Genomic DNA, 25,463 nt, shown 5'->3' with positions numbered 1-25,463 from the left:
GAAAGTAACGAGGATGGTGCGGGCGGCGCGCGGGGCAGCGGGCGCGACACGCACCGGCACCAGCGGCCGCCGCCGCCAGCACCGACACCAACATCGCTACCAGCGCCAGCACCACCACCACGCACCGGGCCAGAGGGCGCCGCGCCGGTGAGTGCGAGTCAGCCGAGCCATGCGGGGCACGGCGCGGGGACAGGGGCTGCGGGAGCCCGCGCAGGGGCTGCCGCGGCGGGGAGCACCTCTTGGCGGTGGCGGCCTCGGGTCCCTGTGCTCGGGGGCAAAACTTCAGCTTCCCGCTTCTCGTGTGCTCCTCAGTTGTTTCCCCTCGCTGCGGGAGCCGGGTTGACTCTCCCCTTTATTTAAATTTTTTAAAATTTTGTCAGGCGAAGGCGCTCAGGGCTCCTTTATCTTCTTTCTTATCTCAGAAAAGGGCGAGAGGAGGTTTGGGGAAGTAACGGGCTGGGAAGCCTCTCCGGTGCGCCGCCGGCAGCCCCGCTCCGCCCGGCCCCGGCAGCTCCGGCGTGCCCCGGGCGGGCAGGTCGCGACACCTTTCCCTGCTCCGGAGGTGCCCGCGGGTTCTCCCCGTAAAGCGATGGCTGCTGCGGGTGGCAGTGCCCGCCGGGCCGCCGGGATGCGGATGGGGCACCTCCATACCCCTTGCCGGCGGGCCCTGTGCGGAGCCGACTGACTGGGCGGCAAACCAAGGCTGCGAGAGCTCGCCGCGCTCCGGGGGTTTGATGAAGTTGGTGAAGTTGGTGCTGGGCTGTGTTTTTCAGCGAGAGCTGCGGCTGCTTCTAAAGTTGCTGCTAAAGGGAAGGCACTGTCGGGACTGGTTTAGGTTGTTTTGCTCTTATCGTCTTCCTTCCCTCCCGAGTGGACATGGGGGGATTCTAAACCTGCACGCTGTGTCTTAGCAAATGAGAAGGCAAAGGCTGGACAGGCAGTGACCTTGGCTGGAGCGGAGGGGACCCCTCTTCTTGATGCTGTGAAATGTGGTGAGAAGCCGGGAACTTGCCTCACGGACTGCTGGAGAGCATCAGCTTTCCCGGGCCTGGAGCAGGGATCTTAACTGGGGCTTGATTCCCCTCTCTCTCTAACAGGGAGATGGGAGTGCAATGTGTGCACTTACTTTTTGTAAGGATCTCTGGAACACAATTTTTTCCTTTTCTTCTGGGTATTTTTTGCTTAGCCTTATGTGTTCAAGTTTGTAACTGTCTCAGAAAATTTGTTCGCAAGCTAATTTTATTCCATCTTGCTGGAAAAGTTGCATATCACCACTGACACATTCAGCTATTCAGTTCTTATGCGTTCCTTCCAGTAGCAGAGTCAGCCCAGTAGTTTCTTCCCTTGCACTAAACAACGGGATGAGAGAATGTGTCTCTGTCGTTATCAGTGGCATGCCTTGCAAAGGCCTGGGGTTTCAGAATAGCTCAGCACCATCTGCATGTAGCCAAATGCCTCCTCATGGGTGTAACTGCACATCCAGGCTAGTCGCGTGTGTTCTGTGTGCCATGTGTGCACGTGCAGATAGCTGAAGTATTTGCTGCTGGCTTGAAAAGGCTTTTTAGCAACTGCTGTGAGCTGGTAACTGTCAGAAGGGATTGTTGGTCTGAGGGTAATGTGTGTTGGCAAAGTAACTTTTTGTATCTATAGGTTTGTGTGATTTCATGGTCTGTTTTCATCACCTTTTTCTTCTTTCCCCTCCACTTTTTCTTTTTCAGGGTGATCTTGAGTTCTTCTTAACTTGCTAGTGCTCAGCCTCCTCATGCCTCCATCTCCTCTAGACGACAGGGTAGTAGTGGCACTTTCGAGGCCAGTGAGACCTCAGGATCTCAACCTCTGTTTAGACTCTAGCTATCTTGAATCTGCCTCTTCTGCCGGTGAGAGCCACTCCAGTCTGCTCGGTGCAGCTGTTGTGTCCCTAAAGACTGCTAATCTCACGTATATGCCCTCATCCAACGGCTCTGCACGCTCCCTGAGTTGTGGATGCAGCAGTGCCAGTTGCTGCACTGTGGCAACGTACGACAAGGACACTCAGACCCAAACTCAAGCGAGCACCAGCAGCACCCACACCGGAGCCTCCACTGCCTGCCCTGCCAACCAAATGGTCAACAACAATGAGAATGCTGGCAGCCTGAGCCCACTGGGCGGAGTGGGGAGCCCTGTCTCGGGCACCACCAAGCAACTCGCTAGCATCAAAATCATTTACCCCAATGATCTGGCGAAGAAGATGACCAAATGCAGCAAGAGCCACCAACAGAACCAAGGGCCTGTCATCATTGACTGCAGGCCTTTCATGGAGTATAATAAGAGCCACATTCAAGGGGCTGTCCACATTAACTGTTCTGACAAAATCAGCCGGAGAAGGCTCCAGCAGGGCAAGATCACTGTCTTGGACTTGATCTCCTGCCGGGAAGGCAAGGACTCCTTCAAGAGAATATTTTCCAAAGAAATTATAGTTTATGATGAGAATACCAATGAGCCAAGCAGAGTAATGCCTTCCCAGCCACTCCACATAGTGCTGGAGTCACTCAAGCGAGAAGGCAAGGAGCCCCTAGTCCTAAAAGGTAATTCTCCTGGTTGCCCACACGTAATCTCATGGTTTGTTTTGCAGCATGTACATTCTGCTGTCACCCTCACTGATGGTTGAACCTTGAAAGCATCTGCTTATCTCTAGGAAGGCCTGTTATGCCCTGAGTCACTGGTGGTAAAGCAAATGCTGTTCCTTCTACTGGCTCCATGATTTGTCCATGGAGATGCTTCCTTTTCTCTGAATGTTGTCCTTGAGTAGCAGGAGGGGTGGGAACTGAAAGGAGGAGGAAAGATGCTTCTTGGTGTCTGTGCAGACAAAGAATTTCCCCCAGTGCTTATTCTTGGTATTTATAGCCCAAGGAGCAGAGGTCCAGGAGAGGATAGTTCTCTTTTAGCTTGTCAGACTGACCTTTACTTAGCGGCCTTATTTTAGTCTATAAAACTGAACTCATAAGTGCTGGAGATAGGCAGTGAGAGAGTAGAAGGAGGGAGAAGGAAAGGCAGGGAAGTCAGCAAAACAAGGAATCAAGACTTGTTTTGGTGGTATGAGGTCAGAATAATGGACAGAGGGAGATACTTCATTCAAAAACTGACCTGAAGGTGGTGTGTTTACATGTATATGTGTTTATATATGTATATTGCTTTCTTGTAAAGTTCTTGTTTTAGTGTGGTATTTGGTTTATCCCTTAATGCTTTGGTGGAAATGAGCCCCACCAATTAAGGCAGCATCCAAGGACAGTTCCCTTTCTTCATTTTATTCAGTAGATCCTATTTATAACAATGCTGCCCTCTAGATTGAATTTCATTTCCCCTGGGTGTTTATGCCATTCAGAGGCATGGTTGGCAGAGACTGGCTGTGGCACTGGGAAACTATGGAAGGATTTGCTGCTTACCTCATACTGTATGTATTTAATTTGCTTAATTATTCTGTGCAGCTTACTACTTTCAACCTTCACAATGTGGCAGGAGAATGGATTGGGCTGATAGTTTATCCCTTTTCCTCAGCTGAGTTTCATAGCTTTGTAGGAGCTGAGAGTCCTGTGAGATACTTCTTTGTGGGTGTATCTTGTGGAGGCTTAAAATGGCTGGACTGTCTCCTTGCTCCCAGAAAGCTTATGGTCATGCTGGGTTTGTTTTGATACTTGCTACAGGTTCCCCATATGCTTTGAGTAAGTCTCTTCGATTATGGTGATGCCCTTCATCTGTAAAAGAGGGAGGCAAAGTACTTGGCAGAGTGAGGTTACTGCTGGAGTCCTGCTTTTCTGGTGGTAATCATTCTGTTGAATTACCTTTGCCACTAGATAGATGGTTGTAGTCTGCAAGCTTTCCTCTCCTTAGAAAAATGATATACTGAAGGTCTTTTCAGAGAAATATAGAGGAAAATACTGAAGCTCAAACTGGCACTTTTTCAGTACCTGGATTAAGATCCTGGTGGAGAAGAGGCTGCAGAGCTGTAGTTGGGCAGCACTGAGGTGTTGTCGCCAGAGCCTTCTCCCACCTTCCAACTCTGGGTGTTGCATGGGGTTTAACCAAGTGTGTTTGGGAGCCCTTGGGTAATTTTTGGTTTTCAGCCACTGAGAAGTGTTAGCATCTACCTTGGAGACCTGCTTAGTAGAAACACCCTCCCCACACTGGTCTGCCAGCAGATCTGGAAGTATGCCAGAGAAAAGAGGAAGCCCAAATCCTTTGCTTTTTTGGGTGCAGTAATCATCTGGGTTGAAGCAAACCTCACTTGGGGGAGTGCATAGTGAGGAGCTCCCCCTATCACCTAAACTCCTCTCCCGTTCTTTGAAGTGGGGCTCAAACTGGGGTCAAATGGAGTTGAGAATTGGATAAAGTGGCATTTCGGAAGGCTGTGGTTAAGATTCCCAGCCGGAGGCGTGGTGCTGGAAGCACTCGTTATTTAGTTTCCCTTGACAGATTGTGTTTTTTCCATCATGCTTCATCAGCCCTGGAGCTGCTACGATCGCATACCTGGGTTCAGGCACTAAAATGAAACCGGGGGTGGCTGGGGAGCCCTCTTTGGCTACCTTTGTTATTTTGAGTGATTCCTCTTGCTCTTTGCTATCCACTCTTAATTTATTGCCGGCCCATCTGATCCCTTGTGTTGTGTTTGCAAACACTGGTTGCTAGCCTGGCTGTCCAAGTTTATGTTCCCCTGATCTGGTGCCACCTTCTCCATGTTTGGTGTTGCCTGTCAGCCTGTGGCCCCGTTGCCGTTTTCGTGGCACGGTGTCACGTTGTGGGGTGAATCCGATCGGCAAAGCCAAGGGTTGAGTTACAGCTTTGGTTTACAGCACGATGGGGTGGCGAATGTGGCCCTGTGTGCATTTAGTTTTTAAATCCCTCAGTCTTTTTAAGCAGTAGAGAAACTCTGTGCTACTGTGGTGGTCTATAGATAAATGTATGTATAGTGCACCTTACTAGGCTCCAGTTAAAATGAGGTGGCCGGATTTATTTTTAATGATGCAGACCAATATATAAAGTAGCATTGTGATGAGAGGGTTTATGTATGCTGTGGTATGGGGGGGATTTCAAGACCTGTATTCCTCCCTTTCTATTCATGCCTTTCTTTGCTGTCTCATTTAACATGGAGCATATTTTTGCTCATAAACATAACATATGCGTAGTTTGGATTTAAGCTCTTTAGAAGAAAGATTTGCTTATTTCTTTGTTCGCAAGGCACAACAGCATGTGGGACAGGCAGAAACGCCCTAAAAATAAACCCATAAGAATCTTGTATTTCATGAGCTGTAGCAGCCTGAGCTAGCAGGGCTGAAGCTTCTGCTTCTGCTGTTTATATGCAATATAGGAAGAAATCATGTTTCCCCCGACACTCCCCTACACCGTACTAGACTATGATATTGCATGCTTGCTGAAACCTAAAGGCCTCACTTTTTGTGGATGCTTTTTTCCCTGTTTTTACTACTTTCTTAGTATTGGAAAGGAGGCAAAATTAGTGATATGAACTCAGTGTCCCTTTTGCTTGAGGCCAGTGTCAAGGTTGTTGCTGAATTTGGGGAGCAGCAGAGCATGGCTCTGTGGTCCTGGGCTGGGTCAGCAGCCCTGGCCCTCCTTGGTGAGTTTGTGGTCCTTTCCGTTCTGCAAACCCAGTGGTGAGGCATCTCTGCCTTTCCTGAGCACTTTGGCTCATAGTGAAAGTGGCCTGGAGTCTTAGGGGCTTGTGTGCTTGAGTTTCCTAGTGGGACCTAAAAATAGAAAGTGGGAAATTCATTTGCATTCAGATGAAAAGTATTATTTTACCCGGAGGGAAATGTTTAGGTTTGGAGTTCAGCATTTTTTCCCAAGTTAAATTAAATCTACAAAGGAAACAAAAATGAAAAATTACAGCATCTATGCCAGCACATCTTGACAGCTTTTAACACAAGAGGAGTTGCCTTTGTCTCCCTGACCAGTATCTGGTTGTATTGTGTCCATCCTGCTCTTCCTCCTTTACCTTTGAGGCGCAGCAGTGGGAGCCTTCTGAACCGGCCCATGTCTTGTGTTTAGTTTGTAAAGGCTTCTGTGTCTGACTGCAGAGAAACAATTCAAAAGCAGAGGTGCAGAATGTAGTTTGGTATATAATTCATTCTTTTTCTTCCCCCTACATGCTGTAAACTGATGGCTGGACTGCTACAAGGAAGATGGAGAGGAACTGGCTGGTTCTCCCCCAAAAACTGATTGATTCTCTGTTCTTGTTCCCAGTCTGAGGAGCTTATTTATGCTCTGGCTTTCAGTCTTCTCTTTGCTCATCTAACAGGGAAATAAATGAAGTGACTTGCTCGCATTATAGTGGAGAGTATAAGACCTGCCAACAAACCACTTCATGTTTTCTGCCATGGTCTAAGAATAGCTTCAGATCTCTGACCACACCAGAGTCGCATATCAGCGAAGCTGAGACTTTTACGCGTACAGAGGGCCCGAGATGCTTACACAAGGAATAAGTACCTGGTTTATGTTCTGTGTTCATGTGAAATACTGTGATCAGCTGCCTGAGAAATACTTGACCTGATCATAATCTGTGCAAATACGTTATTTGTTATTAATTATATAATACAACAGTGTCAGTGTTGTTTTAAATCCTAATTGGATTGCACTGTACAAGAGTATTTGAAAGTAAAACTTGATGTAATGGTCAGCAAATCCAGCTGACCAACAAAACATGTGCCTGGCACTTATTTCTACCAGAGATCTCCACTGAATAAGTATTAGGTCATGGTTGTAATAGGGAAATGTGTAGTTTTAAACACATTGGTTGTTTCACATGCATTACTTAACATTTAAAAATAAAGTGTGTTCCCTCTGTTGCAGAGAAATCTGGCCCTATCAGTCACTGGGGGAAAAAACTTCTGCTGGCTCTGTTAAGGGTGAGATTTCACCTTCAGTGCTTGCTGGAGCTTAAAGTATCCTTCCACTGGAATAAATAATCTTCTCGGCCATAATTCTTGAAAATTGGTTGTGTGTGTCTGTACCTTTTGCATAGAGATAAATTGGGGCAATGGTGTGATTGGACACCATAGTCTTTATTGTATTTTGAGGGGATACTTCTAGAGAGTAGTACAACAACCTTTGCTTGTTCAACAGTAACACAAAGTGTGGCATTTCCTTCCAGATAATGACATCTGAGTTTGAAGTGCTGGCTTACATGGTACCTATCACATTTTAACTGTCCTTGCAGGGAAGAGAGCACTGACACTGCCTTGGAAAGAGAGGAACAGGATGAGGTTTGGGGAGTTTTTGTTTTGTTTCCCCCTTTTTTGGCTCTCTGATTTGTCATACCCTTGGAAACCAAACTAGGAGCTAAGCAAACTGTTACATTAGGCGGACATGTCTGATGCTTGTAAAGAAAAACTGTTCCAGTTCTGTATGAACTGGTGGAACATTCCCTGTGATGTTGCTCATAGGTAGATACTGGGTTATAATTAGCTAAATGCCTGATGTGCTGCCCTTACACTTGCTCTGACAGAGGTGAAAAACTCTACTAGTAAAATCTTTATCAGATTGCTTGCCGGTCTGTTTCCTGGCTTTTTCCTCTTGAGGTGAGCACAGCCTTTTGGAGAGGCTCAGAGTGGCTGCATGTTAACTTATACAGATGGAATTTTTTATTTTAGACCTATACACGGGGGATTTGCCTTGCAAAGTAACAGTTCGTATTTTTATGACACTTAACTAGCACAAACATTTTTAGTGGGATCACCTTGGCTTTATGATGCATTTGAAGTGGAGGATCATCTACTTGTCTTTAGGCTATGACTCTTCCTTTACTCTATGAAAAGCCCCAATACAGTTAGGGGTTTTTATTTAGGCAAGCAACTTGGAAGTAAAGAAATGCCATAAATATGAACAGCATGCACAGCATTTGTCTGTTTTGCAATTTCACTAGCCAGTGAGGAGGGAAACACCTCTCAAATATTCAGCATCAGCTTGCAGGGCTATAGAAGTCATGCTGTTTAAAGAAATAGATTATGGTAATCTGAAGATGACCTAATGCATTGTCCCTTTGTATGTAAGATAAGATTATTCATGGTGCTGTGACCTTGTTGGGAAGTCTCTGGTGGGCCTGGGAGAGTGCTAGCTACAGAAATCACAAGGCTGACCTGAATTACTGTTAGTAGTTGTTTTTCTGGAGCTTTGATTCAGAGTGCTCGCCTGAATCTGTCTTTAGCAGTTTTTTAAACACCTCTGTACTGTAAAAATTAATTTGTGGTTATCACAAAGGTGTTTAGTAAGCTGGGTCTTAAAGAAAAATACATATAATGCATGTCATCTTTCCCTGCCTCATCTAAAAGTCAAGGCTGGCAAAGAATCCTGTTGAGACTAGACTGGATAAAGGTGCTGTCTTGAGCACTGCACTTGCTTCAACTTCCTCTGACAGGCCTTTCACCTCCTCTTGATCTGTTGAATGTGGAAAAGCCGAAACATGCACTGGTGCCTTTGGGTTCAGCCACCAGTCCTGGCTGTGCCTCTCAGCACACCCTGTGTGGAGGCAGGACCAGGGACTGCTGTGAGCAGGAGGCATGGAGGGATTCAGTGGGCCTTTTTCTGCATCTGGAAAGTCCTGAGGTGCTCGTGATCTCTGCACAGTGGTGTCTGATCAATGCTCTGAGCTTCACTAGTGATGCTTGGGGTTTTTGTTGTTTTGTTTTTTGGTTTGTTTTTTTTAAACCTTCTGCCTTTTTAGTACAGGAAACTCTTTGGTTCAATTAATATCTGTGATGGAGGCAACCTTACATCTGGAAGTATCTCAGCACACCAAAGGTTAGTTTTGGTGTGTCTTCTGCTGCTCTGAAAGACCAGGAGCCTGCTGAAGGTGGTCTGGCCTGGTTCTACAACTGTATAGCAGTGTTTTGGGGCTTAGTGGAAAGGGGAAGAGATGGGAGGAGCAGGTCTGTCTCCTTTATGGTGCAGAAAGGAGGTGATCTGGCTAGAGGGATACTCTGTGGAGTAGATAGCAGAGTGGTCTTGTGGCCATGTGAACTCTGGCCAAGGGTGAGTTGATGGTTAGTCTCCTGCTCTGTGACTAAGCAAACACACAACAGACTTGCTGTGAGGCCTTAGAGAAGTAATTTTCCTATGACTGGGCTTTTTTTTGTTTTTCTGTCCTTTGCACTGTTTGTAACACTGAGCTCATCTCTCTTGTTGCCACCAGTGTTAATTGTTGTTGATCCAGGTTCATCCATAGTCACAATGGTTCCCTGAGAACAACACAACTGCTTGCTGCAGAAGGTGAGAGTCAGACTTAGGAGCATCCCCTTCCCCTCTTCCCTTGATATGGTGCATTTTTGCTAACGTGATAAACTGTAGGCTCTGATTTGCCTCTAGGTGGTTATTGTGCTTTTAAAAATTCAAGGTTCATTTTCATGTGTTTCTCTGCATGAGTGAGTAGGTTACCTCCTTTTTGAAAGAAAACTGTGCTCCCAATGAAGAAACCAAGATCCAGAATGGGATACAAGCTTCTGATCTTCTGGCACTTGGTTTTAGCGAGCGTATCCCAGGAGAGTGCATGCAGAAGAGACCCAAGCTGGCAAGTCCACAGGGAGGAACTGGGACCTTGTAGTTCTAGGTGCCACCTGGTCTCTCTTGTCCTGAAGGAATGAGCCTCTCATCCACAGCTCCCTGTGGTGTGAGCTCTTGTGTGGCCTAGCCCTGGACTATTGACACTGGAGGGGTCTGGGGTAGTGGGGTGGTGAGGGACTGCAAATCTGTCATCATCTGCTGCTGAGGGAACATGAATAGGATAGTAGGTGGGAGGGCTTGGGAGCTACTGCTCCTGCTAGGGTTAGGTGCTGCTTTGCATGTGTTCCACACGCTGTTTTCCAGAGCATGACTTTGAAGGAGGAAGTTGCAAAAAATAAATTAAGAGAACAATAATAGTGATGTGAATACATTTGTTCCAATTCCTTTACTATACCCTGGTTTTAAAAAGTCCACAGGACACCTGAATTAATTCTCACTTGATTCACTGCAATAGAGAACTGCTCCTAATTAAAGGTAATAAAAAGAACAGATGTTATTCCTTGTCCACAGAGGAATTACAATATATATATTTTTTTTTCACAATGTCCTTAAGAGACTTGGAAAATAGAAGATAACTTGCAAACTTCTGTCATATCAGTTGAATTGGTTTTCTCCAGTTCATTGTGCCAAAGGGTGTTATTAAGGCTTATGTAAGCAGTTGAACACTAATGTTTTAAAAGCAAAAGCAGTTGTTGGAGCAGTTCACCTGTACTGTGTTGATGATGGGCTCTAATTCCTCTTGATCTTAAGGTAATGGGAGTCTGTCCAGCTGATGAAAGCTAAAAATAAGACTTTAGCTGCTTCTTAGCATTTGACATATTTGAGGTACAAAACTGCTCTGATTGTTTAATGTGAGGTTAATCATAAGTTCATAGGGGTTTGTGTTAGTCCTCCAGGGCAGAGAAACATCTCTGTTGAGGGATAACACAGTTTTTACGCTTCCTGGGAAACATTAGTGTTAATTCACCTGTGGAGACAAGGAGTTACTTTATTTGGAGACAAGGGTTGATTTTGATCTTGAACATATTCCTTGTTTTATTGCTATTCAGCTCTGAATTCTGTAAATATACCTTTTTCTTTTTCCACCTTCTGCTCCCTCTTCCCTTGACTCTGCAGTATAGGGATGCAATCTCTGTCAACTTTCTCTTTCCCTGTGGGGTTTTTAGGACCTTGTTTTTTAGCCATGGTTCCTTGACCATTAGGACTGGGATTTAATTTCTGAAGCTTTTGTCAGAGTGGGGTCTTGCATGCACCATGCTAGTTCAAGTAGGTTGCTGCTTTTATGTTGAACTATGTGGCACTGGGATATGTCAAGTCAGCACCTTTTATTTGCTCTGTTTTTTCTTTAAGAGCTTTGAAATACTTTGCTGGAAAGTGTCAATTAGGAGCCAGGTATTATTCTTATTTCTAGCCAAAGAGGTAGAAGCTCTTTGATCTAAACCCTTCAGCAGGAATGGATGGCACTCCCAAATGCTAGTGTGGTATATCAGCATCTTTTTTCTCCTTTTGTGTTAATGTGAATGGTGCTGGTGTTTCTGATGTGGAGGAGGAGCAGTGGTTTGGATTGGAAAAGAGCCTGTGTTATCCTCCAGAGAAACAAAGCAGCCTGCTTTGTTGTTAGAAAGAAGCTGTCCTGAAGAGGTTGCCCTTAAAAGGGTGAAGAGAATAAATGGATGGCTGAACCGTGAAAATGTCTGTGTTCTCAAAAATATGCAAATTAAACAGAAAGGTCCATTCCTACATATCCAGGATTACAGATGTCTGACACCGTGCTAGGACTGCTCGTCCTCTCCAGACATGCTCAGCCACAGGGAGCTGTGGCTGTCTGCATCCTGCTCGTGTGCCATCACACTGGCTGCTGGCTGTCTCCAGGCTAGTTGCTTGAGAGATGCTTGTGGTGATGGTCAGGGAGAGAATTCATAATAGATTAAAAAACAAACAAAACTTGATGTTCTGGGCAAATCTACTCAGCTCTACCTCTGTCTGTGAAAACAGACCCGTAGCTCTTTGTCAATATAAAACCATTTGTGGTATTTTATTGCATTTAAAATTATATCTGTTCCCTCCCCCCTCACTTCCCTTGCCTCCTTTGTACATAGCTTTAGCATTTCTTGATGACCTTTTTGTTAATGTGATTTCCAGTGGGAGCATTTCACAGTAGAAGTATGTATTCCTTCAGGGTTTACGCTGACATTTCCAGTGATTATTTAATTGGTCTTCATGTTAGCCTACATCCCCATGGGAATGCATACTTTTGCCATGAGAAGTTGTAATGTGTCTAATTTTGAGTTTCTGTTATAAACGCTTGCCCTCCAGGCAGGGCAAGTCCAGTCCTCTTCTGTGGCTGCTCAGTCTCACTGTAGTATGTTTGGGATCTGAGGTTTCTTGTTTTGTTCCTATTTATGTTCTTACATAGTTTAATCCTTGTACCAAAATTCAGAGCAGGCCTTCTCCTCTTTCACCTTCCTGACCACTCCTCAAGGAAAACACAGTGCTTTGAAGGATGCTGGTTTATTTTCCCATGAATTGGTTAGTTTTTGCTTTGGAAGGGGAAGACTCAGCACTGTCATAGCATGGATAGATTTCCAGTTTCAAGCTGTAATGACTGTCTTGAATGCAGAGATGTAGTCCAGAAGTATTCAGAGCTGCTTCTGGACAGGCTGGTGAGTAGTTCAGTAGTAGCATCTCTTGAAAAAGCTGGCAGGTAAAGGTAAAGTAGGGAAGGGTGTGGAGTATTTGCCTGGGTGTCCAAGGTCTGAGAAAAAAATCTGTATTTAAGACAAAACCCAAACCAAACACCTCCCCCCTCCAACTACATTTAAGAAAAAAGAATCAAACTGAAATACCAAAAAAGGTTCCCTACTGAGAAGTAAAAAAAAGAAAAAGTTTGTTTCTAATTGGAATGAATTTGGATGACCTAGTGGTCCTTGGAACAAGAAAAGAAAGAGGTGAGATCTAATGGTGGAAAGAAGGAAGTCATGTGTTGAAGTGTGGGAGGAATGGGGTGGGGGATGGGGATATTGGTGGTGTGGTTGAGAGCAGGCGGTGGTGGGATGGGAGGAGCTGAGAGCAGAGCTCGGCAGAGCCAGCATCTCTGGAACAGCCTGGCAGGGGAAGGGGCTTTTGGTGAAACCTCTCTCCTGCCTCTCTGGAACGTATCCCTGGGACAGCTGGCTGTGCTGTGCCTCGTGTCAAAGGAAAAAAAAAAAGTAAATGAGACCAGGAACCTCACAGGCCAGCAGGAGAGGATGTGCTGTGGCAAGGGGTGTGAGCTGCAGCAAGATAAAATTAGAAATTACATGCAAATGTGTGCACACATCCCTCCATGCTGAGGGGAAACCTTTTCTATTTGTCTGGTGTCACACTCTTGACTTCTAAAGGGACCTCAAAGCCATTGTGTCAAGGATGTGCTTGTAAATCCTCTAGGCCAGAATTTGTGTACAAACTGACCTCTCAGTGTAGTTCCCACATGGAAAAAACCTGACCTTGCAAATTCTTTGGAATGTGGAGTTTTGCCTGTTTTTGAAGTGCCGTTGGCAGCTTGATTAGAGGGAGAGACTAGATTAGATTGAGTGTATCGAGGTGGAAGTTGTTCTTTGTGAACTGTTTACTTTTACTTTTTTATGTTTGTTTAAAATGTAATCTTTTGCGGCAAGGCTGATGCTGAGTGCCATGCGAGTGACAGGGAAAGAAACCCTGAGATGGGTCTTTTGAACATCCTGCAAATAGGTGAGAAGTAAACTCAACAGGACCAGAAAGTTAGACCTGTTGTACTTGCTATCAGCAACAGAAGTAGAAAAACTTTCAGTTATGTCTTTGATTTTGGAGATGGAGTCAATGTGGGTTATTGAGGTAAATGTGGATACTTACTTTGTATAAGGATAGATATTTTGTTTTCTTTCCCCTTTTCTCTTAACAGCAGGAATGGTAAGGTAGCTTTACACTGTAGCTTCCTTGTACTGCAGAAGGATGGGCTCCCTTCTGTCAGCTTAATCTCATGTAAAGCTACTTCCAGAACATGGAAACCCTGCCACAATACCCTTGAAATCAAAGGAGCAACTCCTAATCTCACCTGGATGAGTGGGGTTCAATAGGTCCCCACTGCTTTGAACAGAGGGGAATTGCCCTTCCCACTCTGTGGGCCAAATACAGTATTTTCAGTCATATTGAGCTTTCATGTAGAGTGAGCCCACAGCAGTGAGGGCAAGCCTTGAGTACTACTCTCCAACAGCTGTGGTGAGGAGAAAGACATCTGCTAGGAGAGTAGGTACACTCCTACAATGATCTGATTGGATTAGCCTTTTTCAACTGTGCTTCCCCCACTTCTAGTGCTTCCCGAGAGCAAAGAGAGCCCTACTTGGACAAGGAAGGTCTGTCTTGTGTTATTCAGGAAATCTGAGTATCCCTAAGCACCTCAGGATGAACAGAGCATAAACCCTAGTGTATGCACCATGAACCATCTTTGCTCTGTCTGAAACCATGCCAGCAACAGCTGTGAGCAAGTGCCACAGCCAGACCTTCTACTGCAAGGTGGTTGCAGCTCTCATGCCCTGTGAGTGCAACCCCAGTGCCTCTATGCCCTCCCTGCTAGTGCCTTGGCTACTCAGTAGACCTACACTTGCATACCTAACTGTGTATATGGGGTGACATGAAGAGATGGTTTGGGTGGTTGTCCATATCCTGGGAGTGGATGTGACCTATAATGGCAGAATTCTGCTTCAACCTGTACAGCAGCATTTTCCTTGGTAGAAAGCCCATGGTACAGGAGCAGCCTGAATGCTGGCATTAAGGTGGTGGTGGCTCAGCACCAGTGTGCCACTCTGCAGAAGGACCTCTAGTCGCTGGCAGTGTGGCAAGGGGTGGCCATGTGACCTGGACCCTCCTGCCAGGCTGAGGAAGGGATAGAGTGTTGTGTGGGCAAAGCATCTGGACAATACCTAACCTCTATTTTTACATGCTGGAGTCACGTTTACTTAACCTTGAGGCATCCTGTGCTTTGAATCAACTTGACACAAAGTCATCTGTTCATTAATAACACAGGAGCAGTTTAATTGTTGTCTTAGTGGAAAAATACATGAGACTGTCATCAGCTGTTGCTTCTGGCAGTGCTTTTCTGCAGTAATGTAAATAAATGAGGTCACAGGTTTAAAGGAACACGCTGTACTTGCACAAATTCAAAGCATCGTCTTAAACAGATATGCACCGATTGTCTGAGTATCTCTGTTCCGCGCCCCAAATGCACACTGTAACATTTCAACCTCAAACACACTCAAATGCAGCCACAGGGGCTCGGTTTGCTATGGTGGTACTGACAGGGTACATGCTGAGTGGGTGTTTCAAAACTTGGCTCTATTCCTGAACAAGTAATGCTTGTGATGGCCAGAACTGCGGTATTGCCGAATTCTCTGCTGTGCACCCCACAAGAGCCCAGCAACACAAGAGAAGGGGAAGTTACAGGTTGAACATCTTTTCTGCTGATACTTCCCAGTGTCCTGGGATTTCTGCTTTTGTTGCTTTTATTTTGGTTTCTATTTTTTTTTAAGTGGCTTTGTGGTATTGTAATCGAGGATGAGTGGATCCAGAAATCCTCCTGGACAGCTTTGAAAGCTGTAAAAAAGGTCTGGTTGTCTCCCGAGATCACGTGTTATGTCTAAATGTGGCTCCCACATCTGCAGTTTGTCATGTATAAAAGTATGTTCCTGTTTGCAATTGTAGCAGGAACACCCAGTACCTGCCACACTCAGAACAAAGTACGTCCACACCGATGAGGTAATGCAAAGGTGTTGCTTTGTTGTAAGGGCATTTCATTGCAGCTGCCTCTTTCTAAGCTTTCTCACTGGAGAGGGAATAAAGTTATTTACTCTCTTCACTGTGGGGTAGAAACATATTGCAAATCTACCAAAATAGATTGTAAACTCATATCCTAGTTTGCATATAGTCACACAGCTAGAGAGCACCAGTGGTGGCTGAAGGAGGTGCCAAAGGAGAGACAGTGGAGGAGGGCAGGTATTACTGTACTCCTTGTACTTAAATTCTCAATGTTCTCATAAAACAAACAAGAAAACCCCCAAACTAAAAAACTACATCAAACAAACCCAAACAAACCAACCCCCAATTAATCAATCCACTTTTATAAATGTGTGCAAGTAAGGTTTATTTTTCTTTCTTTCTTTGAAGATGATTGTATTGTGAGGTCATGGTCTATCCCAAAAGCTGATTGCCTAGTTCCTGCTTTACCTTTTGTGCCTGTTTTGCATTGTATTTGCCCTCTTCTGATGACAAATGACAGACATTGTGTTTAGCATGATTTTTTTATGCAAGCATCATGCTGCTTGTCTTTTTTTATTTGTTCAGAGCTGCTCTGGCTCCTCTCCAGCTGCTCACCTGGTCTCATAGCACTGGTGCAAGCCTCAGACTCCTGGGTGGATTTGGAGCTGGGAAATCTGTGTGCAGCTGCTGCCTGGGTGCTGCTCAGCAGAGGAGTTTGAGGAGCATTAAGCAAGATGTTTATGGGCAGATGGCAGCAAAGAACTCGAACAAACAAGTGTGAGCAGCCGGAGAACGTACGGTGTTGACTTGAAACTTCCTAAAAGTTTTAAGTCTCAGACAATCCAAAGTCTATGGTCACTTGATAACTGTTCTGGCAGGGCAGGATGCAGGAAGATGACATGCAGTTATAACTGCCCAGGTACCTGGTTCTGGCATCAGTAGTGAGCCAGAGTCCTCAGTCCTATGTTGTGTCCTGCTAGATACCAGCCAAGGCCAGCTGTCAGGACGGGTCCTGCTTCACTGATTAATTTCCTTATGGAAGAAATACCTTAAGTTCCCCAGAGTGCTGAACATCCTTCTATGTCCCTCTCTTTTTGGATTTGGGTAGGTTTGGCCCCTCTGAACACCTGCCCAGCAGCCGTTTTGAAGCAGAGTATGCACAAAAGCACTTGGGATGTTCTCTGCACCCACACTTGGGCTGCATCAGGCTGTTGGGCAGTTCAGGCTTTTTGCTGTACTTTGGTTATTACAGCTGTGTGGTGTGTTTAAAGCCAGAAGAGGCAGGCTACCAGCATGACATTCTGTTGAAGTGAATTGGTGGCTTACCTGGCTACTGGCATTTTGGTTTGTCACTGAACGTGGCTACACACCATGGCCATGGTTCAAACAGCACTGCTATGAATGCTGATGGGCTTTCATGCTGGATGTATTATATTGCTTCTCTGCTGAAGTTTCTCCTGTATGTTGAAGACTTTTTGCATATTTCAAATAGCATCTGAAAAGCTGTTTTAAAAATGTAGCTTACTTCTGTGCTAGTGAGAATCTTTTGCTGGGTTGTGCTTCTCGGCTACCATGTATAATGCTTCGTGTCCTGTATAATGCTTCCTTCATGCCCCAGGATTGGGAAGGCTTGGGCAGTGTCAGCCACAAAACAGCTTTTGTTAGAACCACGAGTGGAGTCTCTGCATCTATGCCTTGAGCTTCCTTGTGATCTGGAGCTGTGATCAGTAGCAGTGGTATGTCTTGGACCTTACTGTGTTGAATGAATCAACTCTTAGACCAGGCTTGCAGGAACTATGTGTTGGCCTCTTCTCCCCTCCTACGTGAAGACTTTAAATGCTGAAATAGCAGCTGCTTGAAAAAGGAACACAAATGCATTTAAACAGCCTGTACCTTGTATTTACCTTCATGTGGAAAGTCCATTCCTCTTTTACCCTTTTGGACTGATCATAATTGACTTGGACCTGTTTTGGGAAGTAGTCTTGCAAACTTTAGAAAAATCTAAGCATTACGCATGCATGAGCTTCACTTAAATTAGAGTAGTGCCTCATAAATCAACTAGATGCAGGGACTGTGTGTGGTGAGAGTGGAACAGCACTCATGAGTTGTCTGGCTTCTTTTTTGAGACTTTTGTGGGCTCAGATGGTTGTAACTTAGTCTGGGTGCCTTGTCCCCAGGGAGTACAGCATATAGGGATAGAGTGGCTGGAGAGCAGCCAGGCGGAAAGGGACCTGGAGATCTGGATTGACAGGAGGCTGAACATAAGCCAGCAGTGTACCCAGGTGGCCAAGAAGTCCAGTGGGATCCTGGCCTGTATCAAGAATTGTGTGGCCAGCAGGACGAGGGAACTGATCCTTCCTCTGTACTCAGTGCTGGTGAGGCCACACCTTCAGTACTGTTTTCAGTTCTGGGCCCCTCAGTTCAGGAAAGATATTGAAAGCACTGCAGGTGTCCAGAGAAGAGCAATGAGGCTGGTGAAGGGACTTGAGCACAAGTCCTATGAGGAGGGGCTGAGGGAGCTGGGGTTGTTTAGTCTGGAGAAGAGGAGGCTCTCTGCAACTACCTGAAAGGGGGTTGAAGCCAGGTGGGGGTTGGTCTCTTCTCCCAGGCAACCAGCTGTAGAACAAGAGGGCATGGGCTGAAGCTCTGCCAGGGGAGGTTTAGGTTGGATATTAGAATGAAATTCTTTACAGAGAGAGTAATTAGGCATTGGAATGGCCTGCCCAGAGAGGTGGTGGGTTCTCCATCACTGGAGGTTTTTGAGGTGAGACTGGATGTGGCACTTAGTGCCATGATCTAGTAGTCACAGTGGTGTTGAATCAAGGGTTGGACTTGATGATCTCAGAGATCTCTTCCAACCCAGTTCATTCTGTGATTCTATGATGGCACTGAAATGGCCCAGGTTGGGTACCACCCTATGAGCAGATATGTCGCAGACATTTGAATTGCAGCACTCAGAACAGGCATTGCAGCCCTTTGCTGTGTCTGATCCACAGCCTGAGTGACAGCATATTTTGCTTTGTTTTAAACCTTCACTAGATCACTGTGAAAGAGCATGGAAAAGATAAATAGCCTCTCTTTGATTTTTTTTTTATTTTATTTTTCTTTTTAAGTAACATTACTGGGATGATGACATTCAGCATTTATTTTGGCTACTGTAGCTCTTTCTAGTAACTTCAGAGTAGCTCTCCCCCCTCCTGGGTTTTGGCATGCAGTTAACAAAGTGCAATTGAGTCTGAACAATTGGCTCGTCTCGATGCGGAGCATGTCTTCAAGTGTCCTGGTACAACAGCAACGTGCACTTTTGTGGACGAGGTGGAGGGGGAAGGGATGTATCATTGCATTCCTCCTCTTTCCGCCTTTTTCTTTCGGAGGAGCCACCTGTTAGCATTACATCAGTGGCTCCCAGGAACGCCACTGCCTCCAACCAAAGACCTCGAACAAAGTAGTAGTTCTTGTATTGTTTGCGCTCAAAGAGCTGATGTCATGCCAGCTGATGTCATTGTGTGCTTTGTGTAATCGCTATGGAAACCAGGCAGGTGGGGAGCCTGGGACTGATGTCACTGCAGAATGAGGTGTAGAAAGAAGGTTTGCTTTGCTTGCTCCAGCTCTGCAAAGCTGCCCTCCTCCTCAGAAAAAAAAAACAAAAAAAAACAAACAAGAAACCCCCCCCAAAAAAACAACAAAAAAACCAAAAAGGGAAGGGGAGGAAGATAGTGCTTGAAAAAGCCAGCAAGGTGGACAGTAGAGCCAGGGGAGGCACGAGCTGAAAAAGTGACTTCTCCCTCCCCCCTCAGATTCGTTTCCCAATCCATATTAATGTCCTAAATATAGCTCTTGCTAGATATTTTAAGGCAGCCAAGGCACCAAAAGGAGAGCTGTTTGCCACATGTTAAGCAAGCACCTCAGTCTCTGTTAGGTTAAAAGGAGTGGTGTTCTTTTGTTCACGTGCATAAACATGTATGTATTGTTCCCTGGAGCAATGCTGGGGTGAACCTACACCCATCCTCTGAGGTGTTGGATGGGAAGATGCCTGACAGGTCTGATCCCAGAGGCAAATCTGCTGTGGACAGCTAAGACTGTCCCAGCTGGCTTGCTGCTCTGTTTTAGTGTGCTGGTAGCCTCTTTGCCCCTAGTTTTGGTGATGTTCTCCTTCTTGGAAAAATACTTTCTCCCATGGTCTGCTAGGTGAGGCAGCCACAGCACACTGATGTTGCACAGAGGCATGTTTGTTTGTCTGTGAGCCTGTTCCTTGGCACCATCTGCCTTGCAGAGGGGAGGACAATGCCTTATGCTGATTCATGCTACCCTTGCTGTTGACAGCCCAGCACTGGTCACTGTGACAGTGGTGGTGGAGACAGTACAGCCAGCTCCAGTGCTGGTGGTCCCAGCATGTGCTATGAGTAAAGGTGGGTCCAAAGTGTTGCCAGCCTTGGGATATCTAATCAAAATATCTGTTTGGTCTCTCTCCCCAGGAGGACTCAGCGGTTTCAAGCAGAACCATGAAAACCTCTGTGATAACTCCCTCCAGCTGCAGGAGTGCCCAGAGGGGGGAGGAGGCGGCGGTGCCTCTGCTGTGCCCCCCATGCTACCTCAGTCCATCCCTACCACGCCAGACATCGAGAACGCTGAGCTCACCCCCATCCTTCCCTTCCTCTTCCTCGGAAATGAGCATGATGCTCAGGACTTGGAGAAAATGCAGAGGATGAACATAGGCTACGTAATCAATGTGACCACCCACCTGCCCCTGTACCATTATGAGAAAGGCATGTTCAACTACAAGCGGCTCCCAGCCACTGACAGCAACAAGCAGAATCTCAGGCAGTATTTTGAAGAGGCTTTTGAGTTCATTGGTAATTAATCCTTTCCTGAAAATACTCCTGTTTGGTTTTGAGTTTCTTTTATTTTTACCTGTTGTAAGAATTTAGAGTGAATTTTATGCTTTGCCAACTACTGTGACGGACGGCTGAGTTAGGCCATATTTACTTTTGTTTAGGTTGTCAGAAATGGTGAGAACGTCATATTTCTCCTCTTTCTCTTCTCTAGCATATCCAGTTAAGTAGCCCAGGGTTACAATTTTTAACCATTGATATTAACACCTTCCTCTAGGCTTCTAAATTCAGGAAAATCCAGAAAACTGAGACTTTCATCATCCCCTCTTCTTGATTTCTTTGCATTCCTGGTTTCCACAGTGGCTTACAGCCAATTTTTTGTAGTAACTATTCTTAACGATGGCTCAGTCTTTTCTAACTTAATGAGAAAAGTGACAAACTTTCACACTTGGCTTGTTCTACCAATAGATTTATAGCTTCAGAGTGTATGTGTGGTTGAGTGGATAGTGATGAAAACTTGCATTAATTAGCCTCTAAACGCTGTAGGCTGTGTGAAAGAGTTCAGTACAGGCACGTAGCTTGTTGCAGAGATTGCAGATGAAATGACCCAGCAACGTTGCGCATGTTGTTCTGAACCTCTCTATTATCAACATGGGACAGCCCTCAGCCAAATTTAGGGCTACACTCAGCTCTAGTTTATCAGCTAGTCTAAAGCCAGATGGCCACTTTAAGCAAGGCTGGTCAGAGAGGACTTCAGCATGTGATACTGTTTGTGGATGCTGCTTTTGCACCATAGTGAATGTCCAACTTGTGCTTCCCCAGCACAAGTACATGTCCTGGGGGGTTTTCTGACATATAGTTTGGTTTTCTCGTGTTGAGGCTTGGCTAATCTCTTTACCAGTACTTCAGGCTGGAGTGGCCTAGACAAGGGAACTGTGCTTCTATGCCATGTCACAGCTTAGATCCTTAACTGACCCCATACTGAAGTGGGTGCAGAGCCATGTTCCTCCCTGCCCTCAGACCATCAGTGTTTATCACGCTTGAGTCAAGGGATGGGTTTATGTCTCCTCAAACTTAAGCCTGCATGTGCTGGCTCTGTGGAGGTGCTCTCAGGTTCAGCAAGAATTGGGCTCCAGTTGCAGAACTGGGTCCCAGGGCAGGAGATCTAAGTTCAGCATGTTGTTCTGAGCCCATCTGCACCTGCTGTGTGCCTGGGCAGATGGCTTGTGAGCCTCGCCTGGCTGTGCTCGGATGGGCAGGGGATTGTGGTGTGCTGATATGTGTGGTCTGTAGCCATGCTACTATGGTGAATGTGAGTTGAGAAATCACTGATTACCCTGCAGTTCAGATAGAGAGCAGCATTAAAACCTGAGTCTTACCACTGAGAGCTCCTGCTGGGAATCCTTGTCCTCTACAGTGTGAAGGACCAAAGAATCTCTACTTTAAACCAAAATTTCCCTAGTGTTCCTTACTCAGCCCCAGCTCTACCAGTAGTGTCGTCAGCTCTCCAAGCTGCTGATTACTATGTGCATGGGAGAGTGAACACCCCATTCTGGGTGAGGAGTAGGAGAGAGGGAACCTTGTTTTGATCCTCTGGGAAAAATGCTGTGTCAAGGAGTCCCATAAAACCTTCAAGAAGATGGGGAGATGCAGTAGGCTAAGCTTACATAAAGAGACTGCAAAGCTCTGTTGAGGTGCTTTATGGGTCGGAGGGAGATTTCTGCACCCAGCATCCCTGTGAACTGAAGGATTAGAGCTCTCAAAACCACTGAAGGATAGTGTTTGGCTTGTGACCTTACCAAGGGCAGAGAAAGCAGGTTGGCTCTGAAAAGGTTTATGAAGTGTTTCAAAACTCATTTTACTTTCCTTTTTCAATAATTGCAGCTTGGGGGTCTGTCTTTGTTTTTAATAAACAAATACTTCTCCATCTAGCCAGCTGGGGAAATAACTAGTCAAAGCTTTCCCTTCCTCTAGGTATACTTTAAATTGCATTTGAGAGGATTTGGAAATGTTTAAATAGCAGATTGTTGGCCTATGTTTCTTTAAATATGTCTTGAAAAAACCACAACCAACCCCAGCTTTAGCTAAGACTAAAGCCATAGGAAATGAAATCATCAGAAACTCTCTGTGAAAGTGTGTCAAAATGCATTAGAGAGTTTCAGCCTTCTGAATTACTAACTGCCAAAAATGTCTAGAGGGAAGTTGTCTTCATTTATGCTTTCACAGTACAGGTTGAACATGTGGGGTGGGATGAACTGTACTCATGGTGGGGTTGGATTTCTGCCAAAACTTGCAAAATAAATTCACACCCCTCCTGTGAATTAAAACAAAAGAAGTAGATTGAAGAGTCACATCTTATCTCCTGTTTTAAAAACAAGCTGTGGGGGATGAGGGTGGTATAGTAGTGACTCCTTTTTTCTCCTGTCCTGTTAATATGTGGTTACAAAGACTCTGTCCTCCCACTGCCCAGGTTGCCTCCCTCTCAGTGATGTATTTTGGCGGAGAGGATGTGTCTGCGTGTGTGTATCCAGCTCCTGCTTTTGCAGAGGCACCACAGCAGAGTGCCCCATTGAAGCTCATTTCAAGAGTAGCTTTGTAAAAGCTTCAAAGAACAGGGCTTTGAAACAGATGTATTGTTATGAATTGAATCTGAAAACACCTGTTTTTTTAAAAAAGGTGGTGCCCTGCATTGAAAGACAGGGAGATTGAGATGCCACTGTGCAGTGGCAGAGGTGGAAATAGAGCCTGAGATGCTTTACCATGGCCCTTGGCCTCCCAAATGAATACTCCCTGGCAGTGCATGTGAGCAGTGTGACAGTATCTCTCACTGTGCAGTTCATCTAATAAAGAGATAAAAGTGGCTATGAGGACTTTCAGTGTTGGACTGGGCTGGGTGTTTCACATTCAGTAACTACAACCTCGGAGGAGGATAGGCTGGAGGGGAAGGTGAGGAGGTGCTGCTGTGCTTGTAATCAAATCAAGGGACTTTTCACGTTAAGTTACTCTTAATTGCACTGAGCTTGTTCTAATTTACAAAATGGCAAAAATCTTTCTTCTGTCTTTCCCATTTCCAGAGGAAGCTCATCAATGTGGAAAAGGTCTCCTCATCCACTGCCAGGCTGGTGTCTCCCGATCTGCCACCATAGTTATCGCATACTTAATGAAGCACACACGCATGACCATGACGGATGCCTATAAATTTGTAAAAGGCAAACGACCAATCATTTCCCCTAACCTTAACTTTATGGGGCAGTTACTGGAGTTTGAAGAAGATCTAAACAATGGTGTCACACCGCGAATCCTCACACCAAAATTGATCGGCGTAGAGACTCTCGTGTGACGGTGAAGCTGCAAGAAGGCGATCAGTGAAGGGGTTAACCTGTTCTTCACCTGATTTGGGGCAGTGATGGGTGGCTTGTGGGTTTTCTTTTTAGCTTTCAAGGGGAGTTTTGCGGCAAACTTTTTGTGAATAAAAACCTTTTTTTGTAAGGAAAGGTTTTTAAAAGATCCAAGAACTTTGCTAGGTTTGGGATGCTGTTGTGATTTCCTTCTCAGACACTAGCAGAGCAGGGAGGCTTCAGAGCAAAAGGAGTACTTTTTAAAAATAAAAATAAGAAAAAGAAGAAATATTGGACATTTTTTTCTTTTAATTTTTATTTTTCCCACCTTTCCAGCTACTTGTAGAGTTTATGGCTAAGTAGTCTGTGCAGGTTCATAGACTGAAGAAACCTAAGTTGAAGACAAAACACAAACAGCCAAAACAAAGCAGAAAAAACCCTCCCTGAAATGTAATGGCCTTCATTCTGCAAAGGCTTTGCTAAAGATAACCTAGCAAAATGCTCACCAATGCAAAGGAAATCAGCAGCTTAAAAAGTCTGCAAGGCACTTTTCACACTCCTGACTCAAACTAAAGATGAAAAAAAGTTTATTTGGCGTGTTTCATGTTCCAGTTCTATTTTTCTATTTTGAGGTGTAGGGTTTTAACAGTAAGGGACTTCGATCATTCTATGCCATATGCCTTCACTGGCTTCTTGTGCAATAATAATTTGGGCTTTGTTTTGAGTGTTTAACCAGTTAGAGTTGGCTGCCCACTAATAATAATTTTTAGTCTAATAGTGCAACAGCAGCCAGCTTGGTTCAGAAAGGATAAATGAGAGCAATTATTTTGTTCCTTTATATGATTTTGATCCTGGTTACAGTGCCATGAACCTTGTTACATATGTATATCAGAATGTACAAAAATCAAGAAGTTTATTTAAAAATATTTTTCGCACAAAATATTGGTGTGTTCAATTGTCTATGTAAAAAAAATTTGATTATAAAACAAAAAAATCTTTTGGAAAATGTGTGTCTTTTTATTTCTTTAGCAATTTTCCATTTTCTTTTTATGGGATGGGGTTTTTGTTTTGTTCCTTTTGGTTTATTTTTTTGTGGCATTGTACATCTCCCTTTGACAAAATTGGTATTTCTTGTTTGGCATCTCCTCTTCAGTGTTTTGTTCCTGTCCTCTACTGGTGGAACATGTTTTCTTTCCTTTCTTCTGTACTCTTGCATCTTTCAGTTTCTGTAACCGGATTTTTCACCTCTGTTTGGCTGAACTAGCATTATTGGTGAGGGCTCTTTGGAACAGACCTGTTATTTCTGCAACTCAGTAGCCATTTGAAAAATTAAGAAATAAACATTCTCCACTGATTCCTTTCCATATTCCTGTAATTAGCTTATCTTCAATGTTACAAAATTGTCCGGTTTCTAGAAATACGTTGATCATGTGTGTGCTTTTCCCCGGCCTCTCTGTAGCCCCCTTGTTTAGCAGTTCCACAGTTCCTGGGAATCCTTTTCCTGGGATATTCCCCTCCCTCTTGCCCATCTTTCCTTCATCCCCTTGCTTTTTCCAGCTGTGTTGGTGTTGTGTGGTGTGTTTTGTAGGCTGATGTTTCTGCCTGACAGTGTCCCTTGGGTGGCTGACTTTTTCTTTCCTTGTTTGTATTTACTTTTTTTAAAAAATTCTTAATGGTACAGGATAACCTGATCTCTTCTGGACTGTTACCAACTCCAAAGTTTATCTGTCTGAGCCTAAAATGAGCTAGAAAACATTTATCCTATGATTCTGTTCTGCAAACTGATCCATCCCAGGAAGTCTGATAGCAGTAAGGCTTTTCCAAGATGGACTGAACCAAGTGTAAAACAGGACCTGTCGGAAAACTTAATGTATAATCACATTAGACATGTATATTTTTGTGGACATTTTACTTAAAATGTTGTTAATATACAGCTATTTTCTTGAAACTTATCCCTTTATTAAATTATTTTTCTACT

The 25,463-nt window shown here is 44.9% G+C and overlaps 1 protein-coding gene across 1 annotated transcript; it reads left to right on the top strand.

Moving 5' to 3' along the window:
• On the top strand, positions 1-25,463 carry DUSP10 (dual specificity phosphatase 10). Its single transcript, XM_071579181.1, has 4 exons — positions 1-147; positions 1,719-2,564; positions 19,791-20,168; positions 23,222-25,463. Exons 2-4 carry the CDS (start codon positions 1,763-1,765, stop codon positions 23,485-23,487), a joined length of 1,446 nt encoding a protein of 481 aa, XP_071435282.1. The 5' UTR covers positions 1-147; positions 1,719-1,762; the 3' UTR covers positions 23,488-25,463.

The sequence above is a fragment of the Pithys albifrons genome, chromosome 2 (genome assembly GCF_047495875.1).
Source record: "Pithys albifrons albifrons isolate INPA30051 chromosome 2, PitAlb_v1, whole genome shotgun sequence".
Classification (NCBI taxonomy): domain Eukaryota; kingdom Metazoa; phylum Chordata; class Aves; order Passeriformes; family Thamnophilidae; genus Pithys; species Pithys albifrons.
The sequence above is the reverse complement of the archived record's forward strand: the minus strand, read 5'-3'. Positions and strand labels throughout refer to the sequence as shown.

Coding starts and splice junctions, on each gene's coding strand:
- DUSP10 (XM_071579181.1), top strand. CDS start 1,763: ATGCCTCCATCTCCTCTAGACGACAGGGTAGTAGTGGCACTTTCGAGG. Junction 2,565..19,790: donor GGAGCCCCTAGTCCTAAAAG/GTAATTCTCCTG, acceptor CTCTCTCCCCAG/GAGGACTCAGCGGTTTCAAG. Junction 20,169..23,221: donor AGAGGCTTTTGAGTTCATTG/GTAATTAATCCT, acceptor TCCCATTTCCAG/AGGAAGCTCATCAATGTGGA.